Genomic DNA, 22,946 nt, shown 5'->3' with positions numbered 1-22,946 from the left:
GTTAACTTTTTTGTTAACATACAAGACAATTATTCAATAATACACACAAAAACATGCATGCGGTTACATTTAGATAAGCTATATCATACTCTGGAGTAGGATGGTAATTATATATGCAAATGTGTCCTGGTGAAGATAAAATAGGTCATGATTCTCTTAGCAGGCTACAGCTTGTTGTTTCAGATGAGCTCTTTGTTAGTCTAATCAGAGTGTAGGTAGGACGTGAAATAAATTGGTATTAATAATAGTGCAGTACCTCTTCTTCTGCAAAGTGGTGAAGTTCTTCTTAAAGGCAGCGCTGATCTGGCTTAGTAGTTCCACTAGAGAGTGACTGAGGAAGCTGGGATTGGCTGGCTTGGGGCTGAAGTTATAAGTAGTGGACCTGAAACAGATCAAAAACATCTCATGTTCAACTCATTCAAATGCAATCTATAATAATTGTCATCATATTTTCAGAAATTACAGACAATGCTGGAATTAATCCTTATGTGCATATTTAGTTTTCATATATATTTCTCAGTACAATGTAACTAAAACATCACTCATACTTTACTAAGAGGCACCCATTTTGTTAGCAAGGCTTCTAAAAAGTGGCCAAGCTAGAGTCCTGACTTAAATCCAATTGAGAATCGGTGGGGGGAGCTAAAGATCAGGGTGATGGCAAGGAGACTCTCCAACCTGAAAGAGTTGGAGCTCATCGCTAAAGACGAGTGGGCAAAAATACCAAGACAAATTACATTACCCATGATGCTGTACCGAAAATCCACCAATCAGTAATTTGCAGTCAGCAAGTTGTGGCAAAATTACTTCAGTTTTAATCAAGTTATTTATTAATTTATTTTATCATTTAAAAAAAATGAATACTCTAAACACAAATATAGTGATCATGAACAATTAAATATACAATACCTCCTGCTTATAATCAATTTAGATTTTTTTACATTTATTCCATTGAAGGAAACTGGTTGCAGAGGACACCCTTATTTCTATTTGGGTATGATTTCCAAATACTTAGTTGCAACTTACAAATAATAGTTTGACTATCTTTTTAGCAGTAATGTTACAAATTAATTTCAAAAGTGGAGCAGCACTCTTACTGATTGAGGTAGAATCCGCGTGTGGAGGCAGTGATGCTGACGTGTCTGTCCTCAACAGTCACGATGTACAGATACATGAGGTCGCCGTGCATCTTCCTGTTGCCAGGCGGAGGGTTCCAGCTACTCATGGTCAAAACCTTCAGGCACTGCATAGGCTGCAGATGGAGGCGAAAGCAGTCAAAATCAAAAAACCAAGACATCTGATGTCACAGCAAAATCTTTTATCAACGCTCACCTTCCAGTCTTTGTTTTGTGGCTGAAGGGGAACTAGAGGACGCTCTTTGCTGCCTGGCAGAATGTGTTCGGGAGGTGTGCAATCAATCTGCTCAAGTTCACTGCCCTTCTTTTTGCGCTTGCCAGTGTCTGCGGAGGAAAGAGCAAAACGCTCACCAATAAGACTGCAGGATTTGCTAGTGCAATTGTCAAATAGTGAGATTTATTTAAATAAACATGCTACTGGTTTCAGAGTGAAGAGTGTCATTTAAATGGGTAGTTTATAATATAGTCTGTTTCACGGTGTCAGAATAGCTTGGTTCATTTGCTGTGAATAAAGTCATAGCTGTGAGCAGAAAATGTTAATGAACATGCAGTACAGTGCCTGAAACCAGTAATGCTTTTATTAATTGATGGCAACCCACTAAAAATGTTTTATGCCATACCGTTTCATACAACAGTAAAATCATACAATACATAATACTAAAACATACCTTGAATCACCAAAATATTAACACCAAATATGGTTAAGTTTGGTTTGTTTTAATCCTTCATTCACTACCAGATTGTACAATCATTCAAACTTAATCATTTCTGGTAATAAATTAACTTAAATACAAATATTAGATATATAATTGAAATAAGTTGACATAAAAAATATATATACAAATTGTTTAAAACCAAATAAAAATAAATGAAATAAAAAATATATATATTTAAATAAATATATATTTAAATAGAGTGTATGCTATAAATAACATGGTTCATAAATAACCGTACTATAGTAAACTAATAGCACATTTATTTGCTAATAATAGTAAATAACAGTAAATAAATAATAGTTTATAAACAACCTATAATGAATAAATGAAAAAACTTTTATTGATGTAATTGGAAGTGGATTAAAAAAAAAAATTACCAAATATTTATTTTCCAAAACTTTATTCTAAAATAAAATTCTTTCCAAATATTCAAGTCATCAGGCGAATCCCACTGTATTTTTTTTTTCCAAAACACAGCATGAAAAAGCCCACACACTGTTTGCTTAGGCTGCGGGTGGATTAAAGACAACAATTCTGTAAATAATGTACAATTTTGGCAAAGACAATCTTTTTTTTTTTCCATCATAAGACATCGTTTGCCCAGGAGCCATGGTTATTCATTTGTTTTGCTTCTAAAGTGCCATTAGCTGTTGACTTGCATTTTATGAATCCCTAAGGACCGCAATTTCACCTTTAATGTCCTACTAGGTGAAAAAACATTACCTACACCATAGATGGTCTGGGGGTGCATAAATGAACATAATTTTTTTTTCTATTTTTGGTTGAATTATCCCAATCGCGAACTCTAAATCTTCCTGTCACTGACCTCCAAGATCTCCATCTGAGAAGACGCTGAGGAAGGAAAGGGAGTTGCAATCTACTCCATTATAAGCATCTGATGGATCCAGGCTCTTCAGCAGGTCTCTGATGTGACGGACATGAATGCGAGCTTCACGCACTGTGTAGGGCTCTACAGGAAACACACAACATTAATAGCCCTAAATAGCACTAAAATGTACTCAAGCGAAAGTAAAAGCACACATTTTTAAAACCAGTTAGTAAAGTACAATTGAGAAAATCCTACTCAGTTGCAGTAATTTGAGTATTTGTGATGTTACTTTACACCACTGTACTTAATATAAGATTCTGAACCGTACCTTCGACCACTTTGAGAAGCGAGCCTTCCTGAAGGCCCTCAATGGACTTGAGCTCGGCAAAGTTGTCGAGAACGTTTCCGTCGAGCTGCAAGGAGAAGCAGGTGCGATGGCAGGTGTCCTCGCGGTCCATCAGAACTTGATGGATCTCTTGTACCATCTCTTGTGGAGACACCTGAGCATGAACCACAGGTATTGTTGCAATGCTTCGTTATGAACGTCCCAATGAATGTAATGAGCAGTTTGTGGGCTCACCTGAAGGTCAAAGGGTTCGGTTCCTGGTGCTTGGATCTTCACAGTGAAGCCAGTGTCTTGAATTACGATTACTTCCTGTTCGTTAGCATCTTCTGCTTGGTCTGCGTCGCCACTGCCGTCCTGCTTGGAGTCGGCCTCCTCCGCCTGATCATGACCCGCATCCCCGTTCATCACTGCTGTCTCACCACCGTGCCCTGAGGAAAAAGACATTGAAAAATTGAAGGAATAAGGTAGGGCTGGGCAATAAAATCAGTATTGACATTTATTGAACGAACACCATTGTCAGTATCGATAAAAAAAGATTTGCTATGTAGCTTCGGTAGGAAGCGCTATAGTTTTATTAAAATGTGGCTGCTGAGCGCGTGGCTTGGAAGCAGTGCCATCAAGCTTGGGGTGTAAGTTTTTTTTATTTCCAATGGAGGTGCGCGACTTGTGCAAGCAGTGCACACGTGAACCACCTGCACTTTCCAGCCTTTTCAACTGTTCCAAATGCCCCGAACGCACCGCAATTCATGCAACTAGAACTCCCCAATCTGCTTCACACTTTGTATGGAATATACACATTTCAGTAATAATGGTAGGCTAATTACCTCAGACAAACACAGCGCACTCAAACACTGCAGCGTTTACTTTTCTCCATAAACTTGAGCTCCAGCAATGGTTTGTCCGTTTGTCATACTCTGAGAAAATGGTTGATGGTCACTTAGTTACGAGAGACACCAGGGGAGCACAAGCGCAAAGTCCATTGTAAATGGTCAAGGAATCCACGCGCTCACGCTTGTCACTTCAGGTCAGAATAGCAACACTAGCGAAAAAGAGTGCCGTATAACAGCAGTGAGGACATTGTAAATAAAAAAGGATGCAAGGATGTGGCCAGAGTGACTTTTTGGTTTTTCTTGTGCATCCCAGCCACTAGAACCCCATCTGAAAGAGTTTTTAGCATAGGGGGTTATGTTGTCATTCAACTTCACAATTTGTAATGTTACAGTATGTATTTGAATAATGATGGTTGTTTCCTTTACTTGAAAGCTCAGATTTGATTATCATAATTACTTTTGTTTACAGAGTTTGAGGTTTACTCTATCATTATTATTATTAAGTTTGCTTTGATCAGTATTTACACTTAACCATTGCACACACTTTGTAACATTTTATTCATCAAGTTTAAGAATCTCTTTGAAGCTTGTTTATTTTATTATAAAGATCAGACAAAATCTAAACATTTTTGGTTTTGACTATTAAAATTATTTGAATTAGTAATGTTGGTAAATAAAAATAAAGCGGTTAAACAAAAAAATCCTAATAATCCTAAATGTATTGTTAAAAAAATATTCAATAATTATCAAAATCGGATATATGAAAATGATAGTGATAATTGTTTATTTTTTTTGCAATATCGCCCAACCTTAGAATAAAATAAACTTTAGGAGGAAATTGTGTGGTGGTGTTTTTTTTTTTTTTACAAATGCCTTTGTAACTGAAACTAGCTTTATTACAAAAATAAAACTGCAAAAAAACTAAATAGGAATATTGATATAAACTTCATTTTACAAAATAGTATAACATGTTTTTCTAAATAAAAATAACATCTACAAGTAAAAAAATATTCACTTTTTATATTTGGATTCTAAAAGTGTTTAGTTTTGGGAGGCACTCATTATCTTTATTAATAAACACCTTGTGGTTTCACTGTGATTACAGTGTGGTCTTTCAAACAAAGCTGGAGTACAAAAAAAATCATTAAAAAAAAAAAGATTTGTGAAAATGATGACAACTTAATTTGACTATAATTAGTAATACGGGACCAAAAAAATAATAATCTCAATTTTACTGTAATATTTTAACTTAATTTGATATAATAACTTATGGAAAATAATTATATTGCAAAATAATTGTTAGTATTATTTTGTGCAAACAAAGAAATATTTTTAATAAATAATAGTGCAATAACAATTATTACATAATAATAATAATAATAATAATAATAATAATTGCAGAATATACAGAAGCTAAAAACAACAAAACCAAAATAATGTTCCAAAAATTGTTATATTAGTGAAATAATCTCACTTCAGCCGTCTAAACTTTAAATCGCTTTTATTCCTTGAAACACATCTCACTTAATTCGTTTAGCAGCTACTACTTATCCTGAAGGAGTAGCAGAAAGACTAGGCTTTTTAGCGGTAGGTCAGCCAACTAGCACATCGGCTGGACTCCCACAGCGCAACACAAAGCAGCCATGGAGATCTACACAACAACAGCACAAATTGTGGCTCTCCAGGGATAAAAATGCCCCGTCACACTCTCCAGACTGCTGAAATATCACCTGACTCCACTGTCTTCAACTGCTTCTGCTTTACTGACTGATTCACTCACATAATGATCTGCTGAGCCTGCATGTTTGCTGATACTCTGAGCTGAATAAGCTGACAATAAAAAATAAAAATGTACATAACACATTTAACATGTGTTTGTCATCCAATCAAAAATGGACAATACTAAATAGGTGTAAACGGGGGTAAAATGTATCGATGCTGTCCACTTTCAATGACACCCAGAGTTTGTCAAAAAAGCATATGACCATTATTAATCAATAATAACACTTCTGAATCTTACTTTAAAAGGACAGCTCACCTAGAACTTAACATCTGCTTCTAAACCTTTGAGTTTCTTACTTCTGTTAAACACAAAAGAAGATATTTTAAAGAAAGCGGGAAAACCAGTAACCATTTACTTCCATATTAGGAAAAACAAATACTATGCAAGTCAATAGTTACAGGTTTCCAACATTCTTCAAAATATCTTCTTTTGTCAGAATAAAGACATTTTAAAGAAAGGTTTAAAAAAAAAGTAAAGAGTAAGTAAATGTCAGAATTTAGTATTTTTGGGTGATCTGTCCCTTTAAGTGATGAGACAAAAATACATCCCTAAAATATAATAGTTAATATTGTCTTAAATTCAAATATATATATTTAGAAATTAGACTACAAATTAAATTTCTGAAATAGTGTTCTTGGAGATTCTTTTGATGCATTTTCTTTTGGAGATGTATTTTGTATGATGAAATTCAGGTTTGTGAATTCTTTAAAATTCAATATATGAAAATCCTTAATGTGCTATTAATCTGATTTTTTTATGTAAAGCTACAGGGATCTGATTTCAGTCACCAAAGCGGTTTCATGTGATGCAATTGCCTGATAGCTTGCATGAAAAAATTATTAAAATTGTATTAAGATATATGACTTTATCTGTTTATTTAATGATTAAAATGTTTAAACAATTAACAATCAAGTTTAAACAATTTAGAGTCAAGTATAGTTATTAAAAACTAATAAGGAAATAATTAGAAGAACAATTTACAGTATCTATCTGTATATAAAGTAGTAAGCGTATCTAAGTATATTCAATCAATTTTTAAAGGTGCAGTATGTAAATCTGACACCCAGTGGTTAAACTCAGTATTGCACTTCTGGACCTAAACAAGCGCATGTGCAGGTTGCCAGATTGAGGACAGGAGAAAGTGATTTAAACAGAGTTCTAAATAAAAGTAACGTTCATTAGTAAGAATGCTAACTTCAAAAATACATCCGTTTGGGGGGGGTAATTTGCAACATTACATAGAATGAAAACATCTATTCAGATAGACCCAACTCATAGATCCTCCCACATCACAACAAGAGAGATGCATCCAAATGTCAGGTGTGAACGGGAATGTGTTTCTAAAGTCTTTTTGTAATTTGATCAACCAAAACACATGTAGGGATTTAGAACAAGGTGTAAATAGGGCCAAAGACTTGAGACTCTCATGAAGGCAGGCCACAGCTGTCTGGGCTGTACCTCTGAGCTAAAACACACTGTTTGCTTTAGACAACTGTAGTATGGCCTTGGCTCTTCTCTATGGTCATGGCTACAGCAAGAAGCAGCTTACACTACAGATCAAACAGATTCAACAAACGAGTCTAAAAAGCAACAATATCCCACAAGCTTAAATTTATGTTTTGTGTTCTTATCTAAGAGTAAATGGCATGTCTTTAGTAATTTATTTTCAGTGCCTAAAAGGAATTATAGAGTTTGTTCTTCTCAGTCGATTCATTCATATAGTTCAAACCAAACCTGAATGCGTTTGCTCTGCTATTGAGCGGCAATATATGGGTATTTTAACTCACGCTAGAATAAAAGTTTGTCAGATCTCACCCAATCTAGTGCAAATATAATCTTAAGCTTTAGGTTAAGCGATTACAGACAATTGGTCAAATGTAGGAATGCTGCTGCTGCTAACACAAAATTTCCAATTTAATTACAAAAATCACATCAAAAAAAAATTTAAAGTTTTATTTTTAGGAATATTTTAGGAATTTAAGGTTTTATAATGGGTAGGTTTTAGACCTTTTTAAACCGGATAATGACAATTTGAAGAATAAACTGATGAGAACAATACATTAACGAAAATGAGAGCGCACAACAGTTTTTATGTGACACAATTGCCTGATAGGATGCATGAAAATATATGCAATAAATTATTATAATCATAATTTGCATAAATTGATATGATTTAATTTCTGTTTAATACATGTATAAAATATGTGTTTATCAAGTTTAGATTTAGACAATGAAGTATAATAAAGTCTTCAAAAAACTAATCTTATGTTTAGGAATCCTGTGAGTTTTATAATGGATAGGTTTTAGGCCTTTTTTTAACCAGATAATAAAAATTCAAAAAATTAACTGATGAGAGCAATTCATTGACAAAAATGTGTCAAAAAAAAATGGAACAATGCATCGCTTTATACATAAATATTGTACTTTATCCTTTAAAGTATGAAAAAACTTCCAGATTGAACAAATATCTGTTAATTTTCTATGATGTGTAAAAATTCACAATCACAGAAGTTATTGGGCATTAATGTGGCACAATGACTCTAAATTGAAGTCATTCTGCTCAGTTAAGACCTTTTGGGGTCTTTAATTGTGATTAAGAATTTCTTATTTTATATTTTAATATTATGTCACAAGAATACCAAAATTTACATACAACACTGAAATCAGGATTTTCACTGATTTTTCAATGTTTCTGCTCCTCCGACTGTCCACAACATTTAAAACCCTAACGGATTTTCCAGATTTTCAAACTAAAATTTTAACGAACAGTTTCCACCCAAAAAGTTTGGCCTAACTGTAGTTGTTATTAAAAAAATAAATAAATAAATATATTTACATTACATTTCCAAGACTAGAAATAGCCGAATACTTTAAATCTGGGCTACCTCATATCTAGTTTTCCAAAAATATATAAACCTTGGTTATTCAATATAATAAAACTCTTATATTATTAGCTGTTTTAAGTCATCTACTGGTAACCCTCATACGTGTATCCACATCTGTTGTTTAAGAAGCACAGTCTTGTCAAACCAGCCAAACCAATGAATTGCATCACAACAATGGCTGCTTTTCAAATAGATCAAAGTGTGTATGAGGTTTGAGCCTCGGCGTTGCACAACCCCAGTCAATCCCCACGTCCTTCAGTCCACACTCTCCCTTGGCCGGGTGAAGTCCAGGTGCAGACAACATTCACTGAATACTGAAGGCTTGAGGATCAGATCAAAACAATTTACATTAGACTATATACCGATATCCTAATCTTGCTGTGACGGTACCAGCAAGCATGTGCCAAGACTTTCCTCAATCCTTTATCCTTTAAGCCCATCTCGATTTATATGATGTGCAGGCAGTGTGACTTTAATGCAGACCACAAAACCTACTCATTTTCAACCCTATGCTAGTAAATCATTCAAAGACAAAGAAATTACACTTACATTAACCTTACTTCTCTCTTGTCCTATGCTAAAGTGCGTTAACTAACCAACTAAGGTTTAAACGAAAACAAAAAGACAAGTGTAAAGTCCCTTTCTGTCAACAATATTGCTTTTAATAACAACAACCTGAAGTAAACGTGTTAAATGGCAGCAGCACATATTGGCGGTTAAACCTGCACTCACACACAACAAACGACACCTGGCAGACTTTATCACAACTGAGATCATGGTGGTCTAGTGAGAGAGTCGTGAGCGATTCCCTGTGGAGTGGCTCGATGTGTTGAGGCAACAGAGCTTAACGTGTTAGAACATTTGGCACTAGTTATGCTAAAAGGTGCAGGAAGTGAACCTTGAAATCCAAGTTAGTTTGTTTTTTACTGTCAGCCATGATTAGTTCATTTTCCAAGTGAAAGCATGCTTAAACCAGTAAAATTGAGCTGATCATGTGATTTCAACATGCTCACTTGAAAACCCAGTTATGTAAAATATGAATTAACCAACTCATCCCAACTATAATTAATTTAAGCAGTATCAATATTTAACATTATGGATTGGTACTAAAATTAAATATTTAATGTTTGTTTTCTTTATATTAGAATCTGTCCAGCTTTATCATACATTTTTATTATGATTTACAGAAGATATCCACTAAAAATGTGCAATATATCTGTGTAACAGTTTAAATACTAAAAACAAACAAATTCTTCATATTTAAAACAAGAATTATTTAAATGACAAATACCAAAGTCCCTTTAATATTATATACACGTATTACATATACAAATATAATTTAGTATTCTATAGTCTTTGCATATACAGACACTATAAAGGGTCAGTTCACCCAAAAAAAAATTGAATTACCTCCATTTATTCTCACGCAGTTTTAAACCTTTATCATTTTTCTTTTGTTGAAGACAAAAAACAGATCATTTCAAGATTGCTGGCAACCATTTACTTTCATATTAGGAAAAATCTGCTTACTATTACTATAGAAGTCAATGGATGCCAGCTACTAGCATTTTTTAATGTATATATTTTGTGTTCAACAGAAGAAAGAAAAGGGTGAGTAAATGACAGACTTGTAATTTTTAGGTGAACTATCCCTTCAAGAATGGCATTTATAATTATTTTCAAGTATTTCACCCCTTATTTTAACATTTTATTTAGGAAAAATGCCTTCAATTGGCTTTGAGGCTTCACTTGCATGCAATGTGGCATGATAAAAATCTTTTGTTCATTTAAATTTAAATGCAGACACTCAAAACGCATAGACCTGAACGTCTTAATAGTCAAAACATACCAGAAAAGAAATAAAATGTTTTTGCTACTTGCTAATTATTACAATATAATTACAGAAATCAGAGCAAGAAAGCAAACATAGTCTAACCAACTTCCAGCAAAGCTTCATAAACAACTATTATCTGTATAATAATAGTGTAATTGCACACAGATCTTGCCATATGCACATCTCACAGAGAGAGATCACATCAGTCTTGAGCATGCACCATCTCGAGCATCAAAGCAAACATCAAAGACAATCAACAGCTGTCAGAATGACCAATTTCGCAGCTGTCAGGTGTCACACTGACAGTCAGTCTCTTCCAAGGTCTCCTTAAATGTGACACGGACTGCAGCACCTGCTAACTGACAGTGTGCACAACACCCGGCTATCTGCTCGAAAAGCGATGTAATGACAGCCTGAAGCTCGAATACAAGTCGCAAATTACAGTATCGCTCCTACGCGGCAGTCAAACTGTGCAAACCGACCACTTACCAAACAGATCCCTCTATATTTAACTGGTAGCAATAACCTTCTATCGGCATACATGCACCATGACTTTCCATGTGCAGCTACTTCCGCTTCCCGGTCGAGGAGCGCAACACTTTCCTGAATGAAAACAGGAGGGGTATATAGAAGCAGACGCGTCGTTGAAACAAACAAGCTGTATATTATTAAGAGGGTATATGTTTAAAACTCACTATTGAAATTAAATTTCGATATAGTAGGTTTAAAACCATTAAAAACATAACGTAGTCACCCTAAAATCAGGCCGAAGTAAAACCTCGCTCTCCCTCCGTCGCTCAATGGTTCCGTCGCACTGAAGGTGACCTTCAGTTTATTCGTGTTCATGCTCGCAGTTACAACACATGTGCGTCAGGATCTCACACACAGCTAGCGGGCAGGCTACTGACAACACTTTACAAGGCTGATAATAAGACTTATCATAACAAGAAACACACATTTAGCGTTAAAGTTTTAAGAGCTTCCCGTGGTCGTTCATTCACCTCAGCCCTACACTTCATGTTGACTCTGTTACAACAGAGACTAGTGTAAACACTTCCTGATGAAACTATGTTGTCATTTATCATGCAATTATTATTTCAATAACTTAGACCTTTAAAAAATCCAATTATTGTAATATTTAATGCAAAATGACCCATAATTAGTGTCTAAATGAGACATAAATAAAAATAATAAGACATTAAAGACTCTTTTTTTATGTTATGCTGTTGCTCTAATAAGTGTATTCATGCAAAACAATAACCCTTGAACAAACAGACACCACCTTTACACCCCAGCTTTGCTAAAATGTACCTACTAACCTAATTTAGTTCAACTTGTTATAAAAATGCCCATCAGTCAAACATAATGCTTAAACCTAATTAAACACCTCAAGATAATTTAAACAAAACGTAATAATTTTCAGAACTAAAAGGAAATGATCATCATACCACTGTTTATTATGGTTTAAAAGTTACTGTATTGATATTCAGTTTTAGTTGGATCACCTGCCTTATTATAATAATACTATAGTATTGAGAATCAAGCTGTGAATGAGTTTATCTGCAACCAAACACCAGGACAAGATCCAGACTTAAAGTCCATCAGGCAAGACATATAGAAATGCAGTGTTTTTCCAAGCAAGAGGCCTCGTGATGACCTTAAATCATTAAAAAATAACAACAACATAAAGTAAAACTATTAAATTAGATCAATGCAATATTTATTCTAATAAAGGAGCATTACCATGATTTCTACACCTCAATCATAGTTACATATTTCACATAATTTTATATTTTAGGTTCAAAACTGAATACATTTAAAGGTTATATTTATACGTTAAACTGAGTAACACTAATTAAAACTACTGTTACAAGTTTTAATCCTCATCCAGTGACTTATAAACAAAATTCTAGGACAATGGAGGGCCTTGGAGTTCAGAAGGTTGAGAAGTGCTGAGATGAATGGCCTGTACAAGGTTGTAAGGCACCTACTTCCCTTTTGTTAACCCCAAGAGGGTCTAAAACAGACACCCTGGAGGACTCTCAGCCTGTTTATGTCCTTTGGTACCTGCTTTACTTTGACCTCTATCCAGTCAATCATATCTCAGAACACGTATTTACTCCAAACTGACAGGTTAAATACACTGAGATCATCAATTGAAGTGATTCCCAAGCACATGCTGCAGGTGTAAACGGTGTAAAGCTGACATACCGCAGGCACACGATGGCTCCTTCTTACTGGTAGTGCCTTTGCTGTTTGCTGTCTCTCCGTCCCGGGCAAAATCAGCCGGGCTGCAGTTGGGCACTGATGCTGGGATGTCATCCGTCTTGCTCACCATGGTTCCTCGGGTTGAGAGAGAGTTAGCAGCAGACGTCCGTTGTGAGGGCTGTTTTGCGAGTCTGCTGAATGGCCTGCCTTCTCCGCTTGACGGGACGGCTGTCCGGTTACATGCAAAGATATTACAAAAACAAGCTAACTTGCGAAGGACAGAGCTCCAGTTCTCAGGCTGCCTGACTGACACACGTGGTTTCTCCTCCTCTTGACCTGCTTGTCTTTGCGTTGGTCCCTCCCAACCAAATAACCGGCTACGGCAAGCCTTGAGGTTCATTTGAAGGAGCGCGTTTTAGATGGGTTCGTTTTTTAAAGTGACAGTTCACCAAAATATTACAATTTATTCAGTTTTTACTTATCCTTATAAACCTTTATGAGTTTAATTTTTCTGTTGAACACAAAAGAAACTATTTTAAAAATGTTGGAAACCAACCATTGGCATCCACTGTTGGAAAAACAAACAGGCTATATCATGGCATGGGTCTCAACCTCAATTCCTGGAGGGCCGCAGCTCACATAAAAGTGACCGCGGGTCCATCTCTCACACTATCTGGGACTCTAATGTAATCACTTTAATAGCCTGGCCCTGATGGGAGAGAGCCCTTATGTATAACATTATAGAAATATTTATTTGCCGGCTGAAATAACTGGATGCTAACTTGATTAAGATATGCAGTTATTCATTTGCAGAGGAAAGCTTTATGTCTGCATTAGTTGAGCTGGGCTTGGCGCATGGGTGTTTCAGTGTGATTCACAGTCTGTGGCATCGTCTTTAACACAAGAGTTCTTGCTGTGAAAACTTGAATTCTTTATTATGCAGGTTCAAATGGGCAAAAAAAAAAAACTAATAGCTGCATTAGTCTTTTGTGTGTGTGTGTGTGTGTGTGTGTGTGTGTGTGTGTTGTGTTGTGTAAGATTCAAATCTTTTGCAGAAAAGAGAGAGTGTGAATGTTCTAGCAAATCTATCAACCCTAGATGATAAATATTAGAATGGCAGATACTGTTGTGTTGCAAAGGATAACATATGCGGTTTGAGTTTCCATGTATAAGCATATACATAGACAGTGATGTTAAATATATTTAAGCAAAATTACACATCTTGCTCTTTCCTGGTGTCTATTTGGATTATTATCTTATGTTTTAATCGAATAATTAGATAATTATCCGAATTACACCCTAAACAAGCCTTTTCTAGACCCACAAGCAGGTATGTTTCCATTATAATGATTTGAAAATATTTCCCAGTGAACAATTAAGTTGCCCCCCCCCCCCCCTCCAAAAAAAAAGAATTCAGTTGAATTGTGTTGTTTCAGCTTATTTTAAATAAGTAGTTTGAACAAACAGCAATAGTAATATTTTGAGTGTAATAAAAGTGATTGGAAATTAAACACTCACAAATACCAACAAGACTGTCTGGCATATTTAGAAAAATAAACATTTGATAACATAAAAATAGACTCTATTTATGATTCGCAGTGTGGTCTTACAATAAATAATTAATCAAACACTAATTATTGCTTTACTGTATATGCTCCTTATTCAAGCTACTGGGATTTACCCATTTGTCAGCAAGAAGTTTTCTTATTATTTAAAATATAATAACACATGGTCTGATTACTTATTCTTTTACATATTTCTACAAGTCAGACTAAGCATGCTGTTTAATTTTTACTAAGTGTATCTGTAACACAGAATGTCTATCAAACATTATTTTCTTTACCTTTTATTTTCACAGAAGTTATCTGAAATGTATGTTTATAAAGTTATCTGCATTTAATATTCATTTATTCATTTTCTTTTCAATTTAGTCCCTTTATTAATCTGGGATTGACTTGTTGATTAGAAATGATTAAATGACTGTATTTTATTCTCTTGTGTTCTATTTGGAATGTTTATGGTTGTATAATTCATTCATTCATTCATTTTCCTTCGACTTAGTCCCTTTAATAATCAGGAGTCACCACAGCGGAATATACCGCCAACTTATCCAGCACATGTTTTATGCAGCGGATGCCCTTCCAGCTGCAAACCATCACTGGGAAACACCCATACACTCTCATCCACACAAATACACTACGGACATTTTAGCTTACCCAAATTAATCTATACAGCATGTCTTTGGACTTGTGGGAGAAACCGGAGCGGGGAGAACATGCAAACTCCACTCAGAAATACTAACTAACCCAGCCAAGGCTCGAACCAGTGATCTTCTTGCTGTGAGGCGATTGTGCTACCCACTGTGCCACCGTGATGCCCTGCTATAATTTTAACATATAAAATGAAAAATAACATATAATTTTTCATTTATTTAATGTATATATTGTGGATTTTGGTTTCATCTGTAAATGTGCGTATCTGTGCTTTGTTTACCTATTTTTTAACATTATAATAAAGAAAATGCCTGCATACCTGCTGGAAATGTAAGAAATTGTCAGATAATAAATTTATTCTATTACATATTATTTATAATATTCAATTATTAACATGTCAGACTAGCAAGTTCTTCCAACCCTCCTATAATTCATTTTTTATTTCATGTCCAAATGTGGTTTTAATAAAGTATCTTGCAAAATTCAATGAAATGTTCACTTAAAACCATTTCATTTTTCATGTCTGTGGAACAATTTGGGGCGGCGCGGTGGCGCAGTGGGTAGCGCTGTCACCTAATAGCAAGAAGGTTGCTGGTTCGAGCCTTGGCTGGCATGTTTCCCTCAGTCCAATGACATGCGCTATAGATGAATTGGGTACGCTAAATTGTCCGTAGTGTATGTGTGAATGAGAGTGTATGGGAGGAAGGGCATCTACTGCGTAAAAAGTATGCTGGATAAGTTGGCGGTTCATTCCGCTGTGGCAACCCCTGATTAATAAAGGGACTAAGCTGAAAAGATAATGAAAGAATGAATGAAACTATTATGCAGTTTAGTAATAAATACTTTCAGTACACATTTTTGTAACATCTCTGTTACTCGTCAATAAAACTTGCTTTAGAGCAGGGATGTCAAACTCAATTCCTGGAGGGCCGCAGCCCTGCACAATTTAGTTCCAACCCTAATTAAACACAGCTGATCAAACTAATTCAGTTTTTCAGTCTTCTTTGAAACCAATACAGGTAAGTGTGTTGAAGCAGGGCTGGAACTAAACTGTGCAGGGCTGCGGCCCTCCAGGAATTGAGTTTGACATCCCTGCTTTAGAGGTAATAAAACACACCTTTTTCATCAAGTATGGCTTTACATATAAGGATGATTTTCCCCCTTTTTTCTCTGAAATTTGCAGAATTAGACACATTTAAAGAGAGAATAGCATCTGCAAATCACATATTTTATATTCCCACAAGGATGCTGACATTTCAAACCATGTTTGAAGGATTGCAATGAACACAGTGTTTTAATAAACCCCTTTAATCATATACTACAGAGTAAACAGTGGATTATTTATTGCGACACATTATTGTTGCACAACTGTTCTGTGGGTCGTCAGAGATTTAATGAACTTTTTTACATTTCAAGACTCTTTAAAATATTTGTGAAACCGCTGTCTGTTTGTAAAAACAGTGTTGACATTGCTGTATAATTTCCCATTAAAATTAATTCTAATCACTTGCTTTACTGTCTTTTTAAAAAAACAAGACCACCAAAAACCAATTACAAAACTATAACAGTCAGATTGTTGAAGGGAAGACGATTATTCCACATGAATAAGTGAAAAGAAAATGCTTGGCTAGCACATTTTACATTGGAAATGGGGATTATACAAATAAACATTCACAGATATTGCAGGTATCGTAATTGTTTCAGATTGAACACAATTTTCCAAAAAAGTAAATATGCTTATGCAGAAATCATCATGTGAGTGAGGCAGTATTGCTTATCTCTTTTCAATGCTATTATAAATAACGTAAAAAATCATTTCAATATAATCCTCGTGTTTATCAAAAAAACGGATGTGATTATATCATGTATCACACACTCTAACTCAGTGTTTCCCAACCCTGTTCCTAAAGGCACACCAACAGTGCACATTTTCAACCTCTTCCTAATCAAACACACTTGAATCAACGTATCAGAACATTAGAAGAGACTCCAAAACGGCAGTCAATGAATCAGATAAGGAAGACATCCAAAATATGTACTGTTGGTGTGCCTCCAGGAACAAGGTTGGGAAACGCTTACCCTATTTCCTAACTCTTCCTACCTCTGCACAGATACGTTACAAAAACTGGTTATAGGCCTTTTTAAATAGTGTCAGGCATATGCGTATACATTTACAAAATAAGATTTCAGACCCTGAGTGAAGCAAACATCACTTTGTTAGGGCTGTGTCGAAATTAGACACGATTTTCAGTCGAGAGCAAAGCATTGCATTCAGTTGTGATCCCCAAGAGGACCGCTTTTCATATTTGGATTTTTAACAACCTTAAATTCAACATTCACAGCAAAACTACCATTCCGATCTACCAAAGCAACAAGAAAGACCACATTTGTACAATTGTAAATAGCTTGATTTGAAAACAGTTGACACTAAATCACTTCAAAATTAAGGTGGTCAATTCATTAGACTCAATTAATAAACTTTTAGTGTTTGTTAAGTGTCAAGAAAGGTACTGATCCATGTCACTCTTTATCCCATTCAGTTCCATACACTCATTTGCTTTTAATTATAAGTGAAGGAGTAAATTCCAATTTGTACCACATCACTTCTAATCTTGAATAACATGAATTAACAAGTTCTTAAGTGATACATTTTGTGTGATCATATTGATATTAAAGAAAAGGTTCGCCCAAAATGAAAATGTATTATTAATTTACTCACCCAGCCATTAAGCAGAACATTAAAGAAGATTTTAGGCTGAAAACTGTGCTCCTTAGTGATATATAAAATGAAAGTGAAGGGCTACTTCGATTTTAAGAGGCAGAAAAACATATACTGACAAAACAAACTGAATACCTGTGGTTCATGATGTCTTATGAATCAACCCAATCGATCTGTGAAATAAACTGAACATTTACAGTATCATTACCTTTAGAAATCACCAAGGATCATGATTTCAGCTAAAATTTTACAGAATAAAAGTCACTTACATCTTGGATGGCCTGGGGGTGAGTATTAAACAGTAATTTCCCAGCAGGCACAGGACGTCAACATGACATCAGACTGATGTTGTATGCCAACGTTGTGGGAGTTTCATTTTGTTTGGAAATGAAAATTGGGTTATAGTTAGAACCCAACATCAGCGCCCATTCTTGGTTACTTTCCTATGCAACTTAAAAACAATCAAATATCAACGTCTACTGATGTTACACCTTGACGTTGTGTGGACGACGTTACCAATATGATGTCTATCAGACGTATTTTGGTTTGCCATACATGACGAATAAATGTAAGTATTTAAAGTCAATTTGACGTTGTTTGAAGATGTTGGCTCGACGTTGGATTTTGGTCACAACCTACAAACAACCACATATATCCGTCTAATGTCGTTGCAGCTTGACGTTGTGTGGACATTACCAATATAACGTCTATCAGACACTGGATTTTGGTTGCCATACCTGATAATAAATGTCAATATTTGATGTCAATTTGACATTAGTTTAAGATGTTGACTTGATGTTGGATTTTGGTCACCTTCCAACATAACCTAAAAACAACTAAATATCAACGTCTAATGATGTTATAGCCTGGCATTGTGTGGCCATTACCAATATAACGTCTATCAGACACTGGATTCTGGTTTCCATACCTGATAATAAATGTCAATATTTGATGTCAATTTGACATTAGTTTAAGATGTTGACTTGATGTTGGATTTTGGTCACTTTCCAACATAACCTAAAAACAACTAAATATCAACGTCTAATGATGTTATAGCCTGGCATTGTGTGGCCATTACCAATATAACGTCTATCAGACACTGGATTCTGGTTTCCATACCTGATAATAAATGTCAATATTTGATGTCAATTTGACATCAATGCTGGTGACCTAAATCTAACCTAATATTAACGTCTTATGACGTTGTGTGTTTGCTGTGTTAATACCAATCTTCTCCCTTAAATTTTCAGATCATTGATCATTCCCCCCCAAAATGAAAATGTATTATTAATTTACTCACCCAGCCATTAAGCAGAACATTAAAGAAGATTTTAGGCTGAAAACTGTGCTCCTTAGTGATATATAAAATGAAAGTGAAAGGCTACCTGCATTTTAAGAGGCAGAAAAACATATACTGACAAAACAAATTGAATCCCCGTGGCTCAACCCAATCGATCTGTGATATAAATTGAATATTTAAAGCATCATTACCTTTATAAATCATCAAGGACCATGATTCAGCTAAAATCCTACAGAATAAAAGTCATCTACATCTTGGATGGCCTGAGGGTGAGTAATTAAAATTTTTAGATCACCTAATTTCTTGGTATCTGCACATATAAAAGAATGAGACATATGCGCACATTATCAAACATTACGGCACAAGCAGCATAAAACTAATCAATCCTTTGGGCATCACTGGCTTGTGTAATGATGGCAGAACAATAGCGCGTTGACCCTTGAGCCCACTCTCTTCTAACCAGCAAGCCCACGCATAAACATACACCAGATAAAGCACTTAAGCAAATGATTCGGGCTTTGCAGGATTTCTCCATCTACACGAACCAGCAGAGGATAAAAATCCCCATGGCATCTGGAGGGAACAGACAGGCAGTGCACTTGTGGTGACACCGGACAGATCATTCAGAAATATCTGACATGAGCTAACAAGGGCAGACAGAGATATATATACCAAAAACACCCAGCAGAATAAAGATTCAGCAGTAACATGTTCACAAGGACACTGACTTCAGCCTGTTTCACACATCCTGCGTCTGCAGAGAGCAAACAGCAGACTCATGCTTTCACACTGACAGCACTTCAGCAGCTCTAATAGTGAAAATCAAATATCTATACTGAAAGCACTTTCTAGGTTGCTGCATTGCATATTTATTTTGGTAAAGGGCTTGAAGGTCACGTGAAGTGCTTTGAAATGTGCATGTTTTTATTCAAAATGTTATGTAATCTCAACTGAAACTGAAAAGGGGCGAAGCGTGTAGTAGCTCCTCCCCTTTTATAAAAAAACAGCTGATAGTGTTTAGTTTTGTCACAGCTCCTCCAGTGGGAGTGGTAGAGAAGCGTCTTGAAGGGGGTGGGACATGTCAGATACTGGGGAGCATTTGATTGGTCAAAAGATTTGATGAGAAACTGAAGTGAGGTGATGTAAAAAATAACGTTGATTCATTTAGGCGGAGTTGACAAAACTGCAAGCTTCAGATGATTATATCAGGAATAACCTCTGCTCCGCTAACTATTGCAGCCTTAGCTGTTATAAAATCACTGTAAACCACGTCTTCTTGTGGCTTATTGCGTTTTTTCGGCATTGTCAATACTTATGATGCATTCAAGTCGTCCTGGGAAGTACGTACTTACGAGTTGATAAGTTGTAATTATGGCGGCTTGTGCATTCAAGTCACTTTCGTTGTCAATTCTTTTGATAAATTTCAAGAAAACATAGCAGGGTTTGTTAACTCTGCTTATTTTCACATCAAGTATGTTTTTACGCTTTTAATTTTTTTAAGCCACGTTAAGCTAATCATATAGAAACATAATAATTGTTATGTTGCAATTACTTTTTGGTAAATTAAAAGCCTGTTTAGTTTTTATCACAGCTCTGCCAGTGGGAGTGGTTGAGAAGTGTCTTGAAGGGGGCGGGACACAACAGATCCTGGGGAGTATTTGATTGGTCAGAATATTTGACGAGAAACTGAAGTATGAGGTGAAAAAAATCGTTGATCCATTTAGGCGGAAGTGACAAACTGCAAGCTTTGGATGATTATATCAGGTTTATATTTCCTAAATGAGAAATTTGTAAATGTTTTGGTGCAAATTAGCTTATATATAATCTTAAAACTCACATACTGACACTAACATCTATATTTTTTATTGTAATTTCACAGGACCTTTAAACTAAATCGAAATTTGTATATATTTTGTGGTTGTTGGTAAATCGACAAGGCGGGTAACCTCTGCTCCATTAACTATGGCAATCTTAGCTGTTATAAAATCACTGTAAACCACGTCTAGGTGTGGCTTAATGCGTTCTTTTGGCATCGTCAACACTTAAGATGTATTTAAGTCGTCCTGGGAGGTTCAAACTTATGAGTTGATAAGTCGTAATTATGGTGTCTTGCTTTCAATTAACTTTCGTCGCCACTTGACGGCGTTGTAATTCCTTTGATAAATTACAAGAAAATATAGCAGGGTTTGTTAACTCTGCTTACCGAAAATGAAGATTTCAGGTGTGTTTTTACGCTTTTAATATTTTAAGCCACTTTAAACTAATCATATAGAAATGTATTAATTGTTATATCGAAATGACTTTTTTAGTAAATAAGAAGCCCGACTAGCCTGAAAGACGTTGCATCCATCAATTCCAGCATGTTTCGTGTTGACATACCCCCAACTCACAATTCTGAGTTTCCCGCTCGTAATCATTACTTTGTGGTAGCTCGTAAATACAAATGATCCAACATGACTTTACTGCACCATTTATGACAATGAGCTGGCGTGTCAAGGCGGGAGTGTAAAGTAGCTCCTCCTTTTCAGAAAGGGGAGGAGCTGGTTGGGTGGGGTGTTTGTAGGCGGCAGGCTAGAGTCACGGTGGCAGGCCAGATTGACCAATAGGCCACCGGTGCTCCCTATGGCCAGTCCGCCCTGGCGGGTGTGTTTGATTAGGGTTGGAGCAAAGCTGTGCAGAGCCACAGCCCTCCAAGAATTGAGTTTGAGACCTATGGTTAATGCTATTTACAGGGTGATTCTAAATCCGAACACTGATCAGATGTTTTCCAATATGACATTAGTAATATAACAGTCATTTTGCAATTCACCCAACCCTTATGTCACTCTAGATTCACATGGACATAATTCTGCACTGATGAGAAGTAACTAAAACATTTCACACTCCCAGTGACAAACAGTTAAGGTGGTCAGTCAAGGGAAAGTAGGGTGTTGGAAGTATTACCTCTGTGGAAGGTAAATTTAATAGGTAAGATGGGTAACTGTTTTTAAAAAAATGTGCACACTAGGGCTGCACAATATATAGTTTGAGAATCGATATGGCAATGTGTTTATCTGCAACAGTCACATTGCAGGAATAGATAATTTATTAAATATTAAAAGATTAAAATATTATCTGATGACCATGTTTTTTTATGTTTGATCGTTCAATTTGTGTACCTGAACACTGTTAGACTCTCCAGAAAACCATATTGAACTTTTATCTTTGTGTTTTACATATGACTGTAATTTATTATGCTTTATGCAAACACATTGCATAGAAAAAGACTTGATCATCCCAATCTATCTAAATGAAAGAAATCTTTCCAAATGGAGCTTTTATCTGGGGAAATTATATTCGCATTGCAATATATATCGAAAAAACTAAATATCGCAATGTCAGGTTTTTCCAATATCCTGCAGCCCTATAGCACACATTCATTTGCAGCACATCAGTGTAGAAATAATAAAGGCTAACTTCAGTGACCTCATGTCTGTTTCTGTAGAATAGTTGTGCAGTCGTGTTATTGTTCTTTTGTGCATGTTTGTTTGACAGTTCAAAACTGTGATCAGTTCAAACTGGAATCTAAAAGTGGCAAAATTTACAAATAATCTAATATAAAGTGCTCAGCATATACAAGTACACCCCTCACAAATCTCTCTTTTAAATTCATATTTTAAATAGGAAGCTTTACAATTTTATATTTGTGCATATACATTAGATTAGTCAGTACTGAAACCAAATCTGGAGCTTGTTTAACAAAATAACTTACGATAACGGTCCAAAAACTAGTACACCCAAATTGATGTTATAGAAGATATTAAATACAAAATTTAAAAAAGAGAAAAATCAAGAGAACCAAAAAAAATTAAAGAATTTAGTTGAAATTTTGTCGGTTGTAATTTTTGTTTACAATATTTAGCTTGAATTTAATTGTATTGGCTTTCAATTTCTAAATATGTTTAGTGACTACAATATTATTTGAATAAATGTATCTGTTTAATAAATCTGTTTTGTTCACAGATATTCACTATATTCACTGAGAAATGGATACAAATATTCATTTTCAAATGGGCTGTACTCAATTATGCTGAGCACTGTAAATCAGAATTGATAACAGATACAGAACTGAATGCTTTCAGTGTGAACACAGCCATAACGTACAAAA

At 35.3% G+C, this 22,946-nt stretch overlaps 1 protein-coding gene across 3 annotated transcripts in view; it reads right to left on the bottom strand.

The window, feature by feature from the left end:
* cluha (clustered mitochondria (cluA/CLU1) homolog a) overlaps positions 1 to 12,897 on the bottom strand; it is a 35,056-nt gene extending 22,159 nt beyond the window's left edge. Inside the window, exons 1-7 of one of the 3 annotated variants that reach the window (XM_056473084.1) lie at positions 12,571 to 12,897; positions 3,262 to 3,455; positions 3,010 to 3,181; positions 2,679 to 2,822; positions 1,333 to 1,460; positions 1,098 to 1,252; positions 257 to 382 (exon numbers count right to left, since the gene is read on the bottom strand). In XM_056473084.1, coding sequence (XP_056329059.1) covers positions 257 to 382; positions 1,098 to 1,252; positions 1,333 to 1,460; positions 2,679 to 2,822; positions 3,010 to 3,181; positions 3,262 to 3,455; positions 12,571 to 12,697 — 1,046 coding nt within the window. In that variant the 5' untranslated portion in view covers positions 12,698 to 12,897. Of the gene's footprint in view, positions 1 to 256; positions 383 to 1,097; positions 1,253 to 1,332; positions 1,461 to 2,678; positions 2,823 to 3,009; positions 3,182 to 3,261; positions 3,456 to 10,848; positions 10,934 to 12,570 lie in introns of those variants that run through there. The other 2 variants (XM_056473085.1, XM_056473086.1) reach the window with 2 other exon arrangements.
* Positions 12,898 to 22,946: the final 10,049 nt, after the last annotated feature.

Source organism: Danio aesculapii, chromosome 15, assembly GCF_903798145.1.
Source record: "Danio aesculapii chromosome 15, fDanAes4.1, whole genome shotgun sequence".
Taxonomy (NCBI): Eukaryota; Metazoa; Chordata; class Actinopteri; order Cypriniformes; family Danionidae; genus Danio; species Danio aesculapii.
The sequence above is the reverse complement of the archived record's forward strand: the minus strand, read 5'-3'. Positions and strand labels throughout refer to the sequence as shown.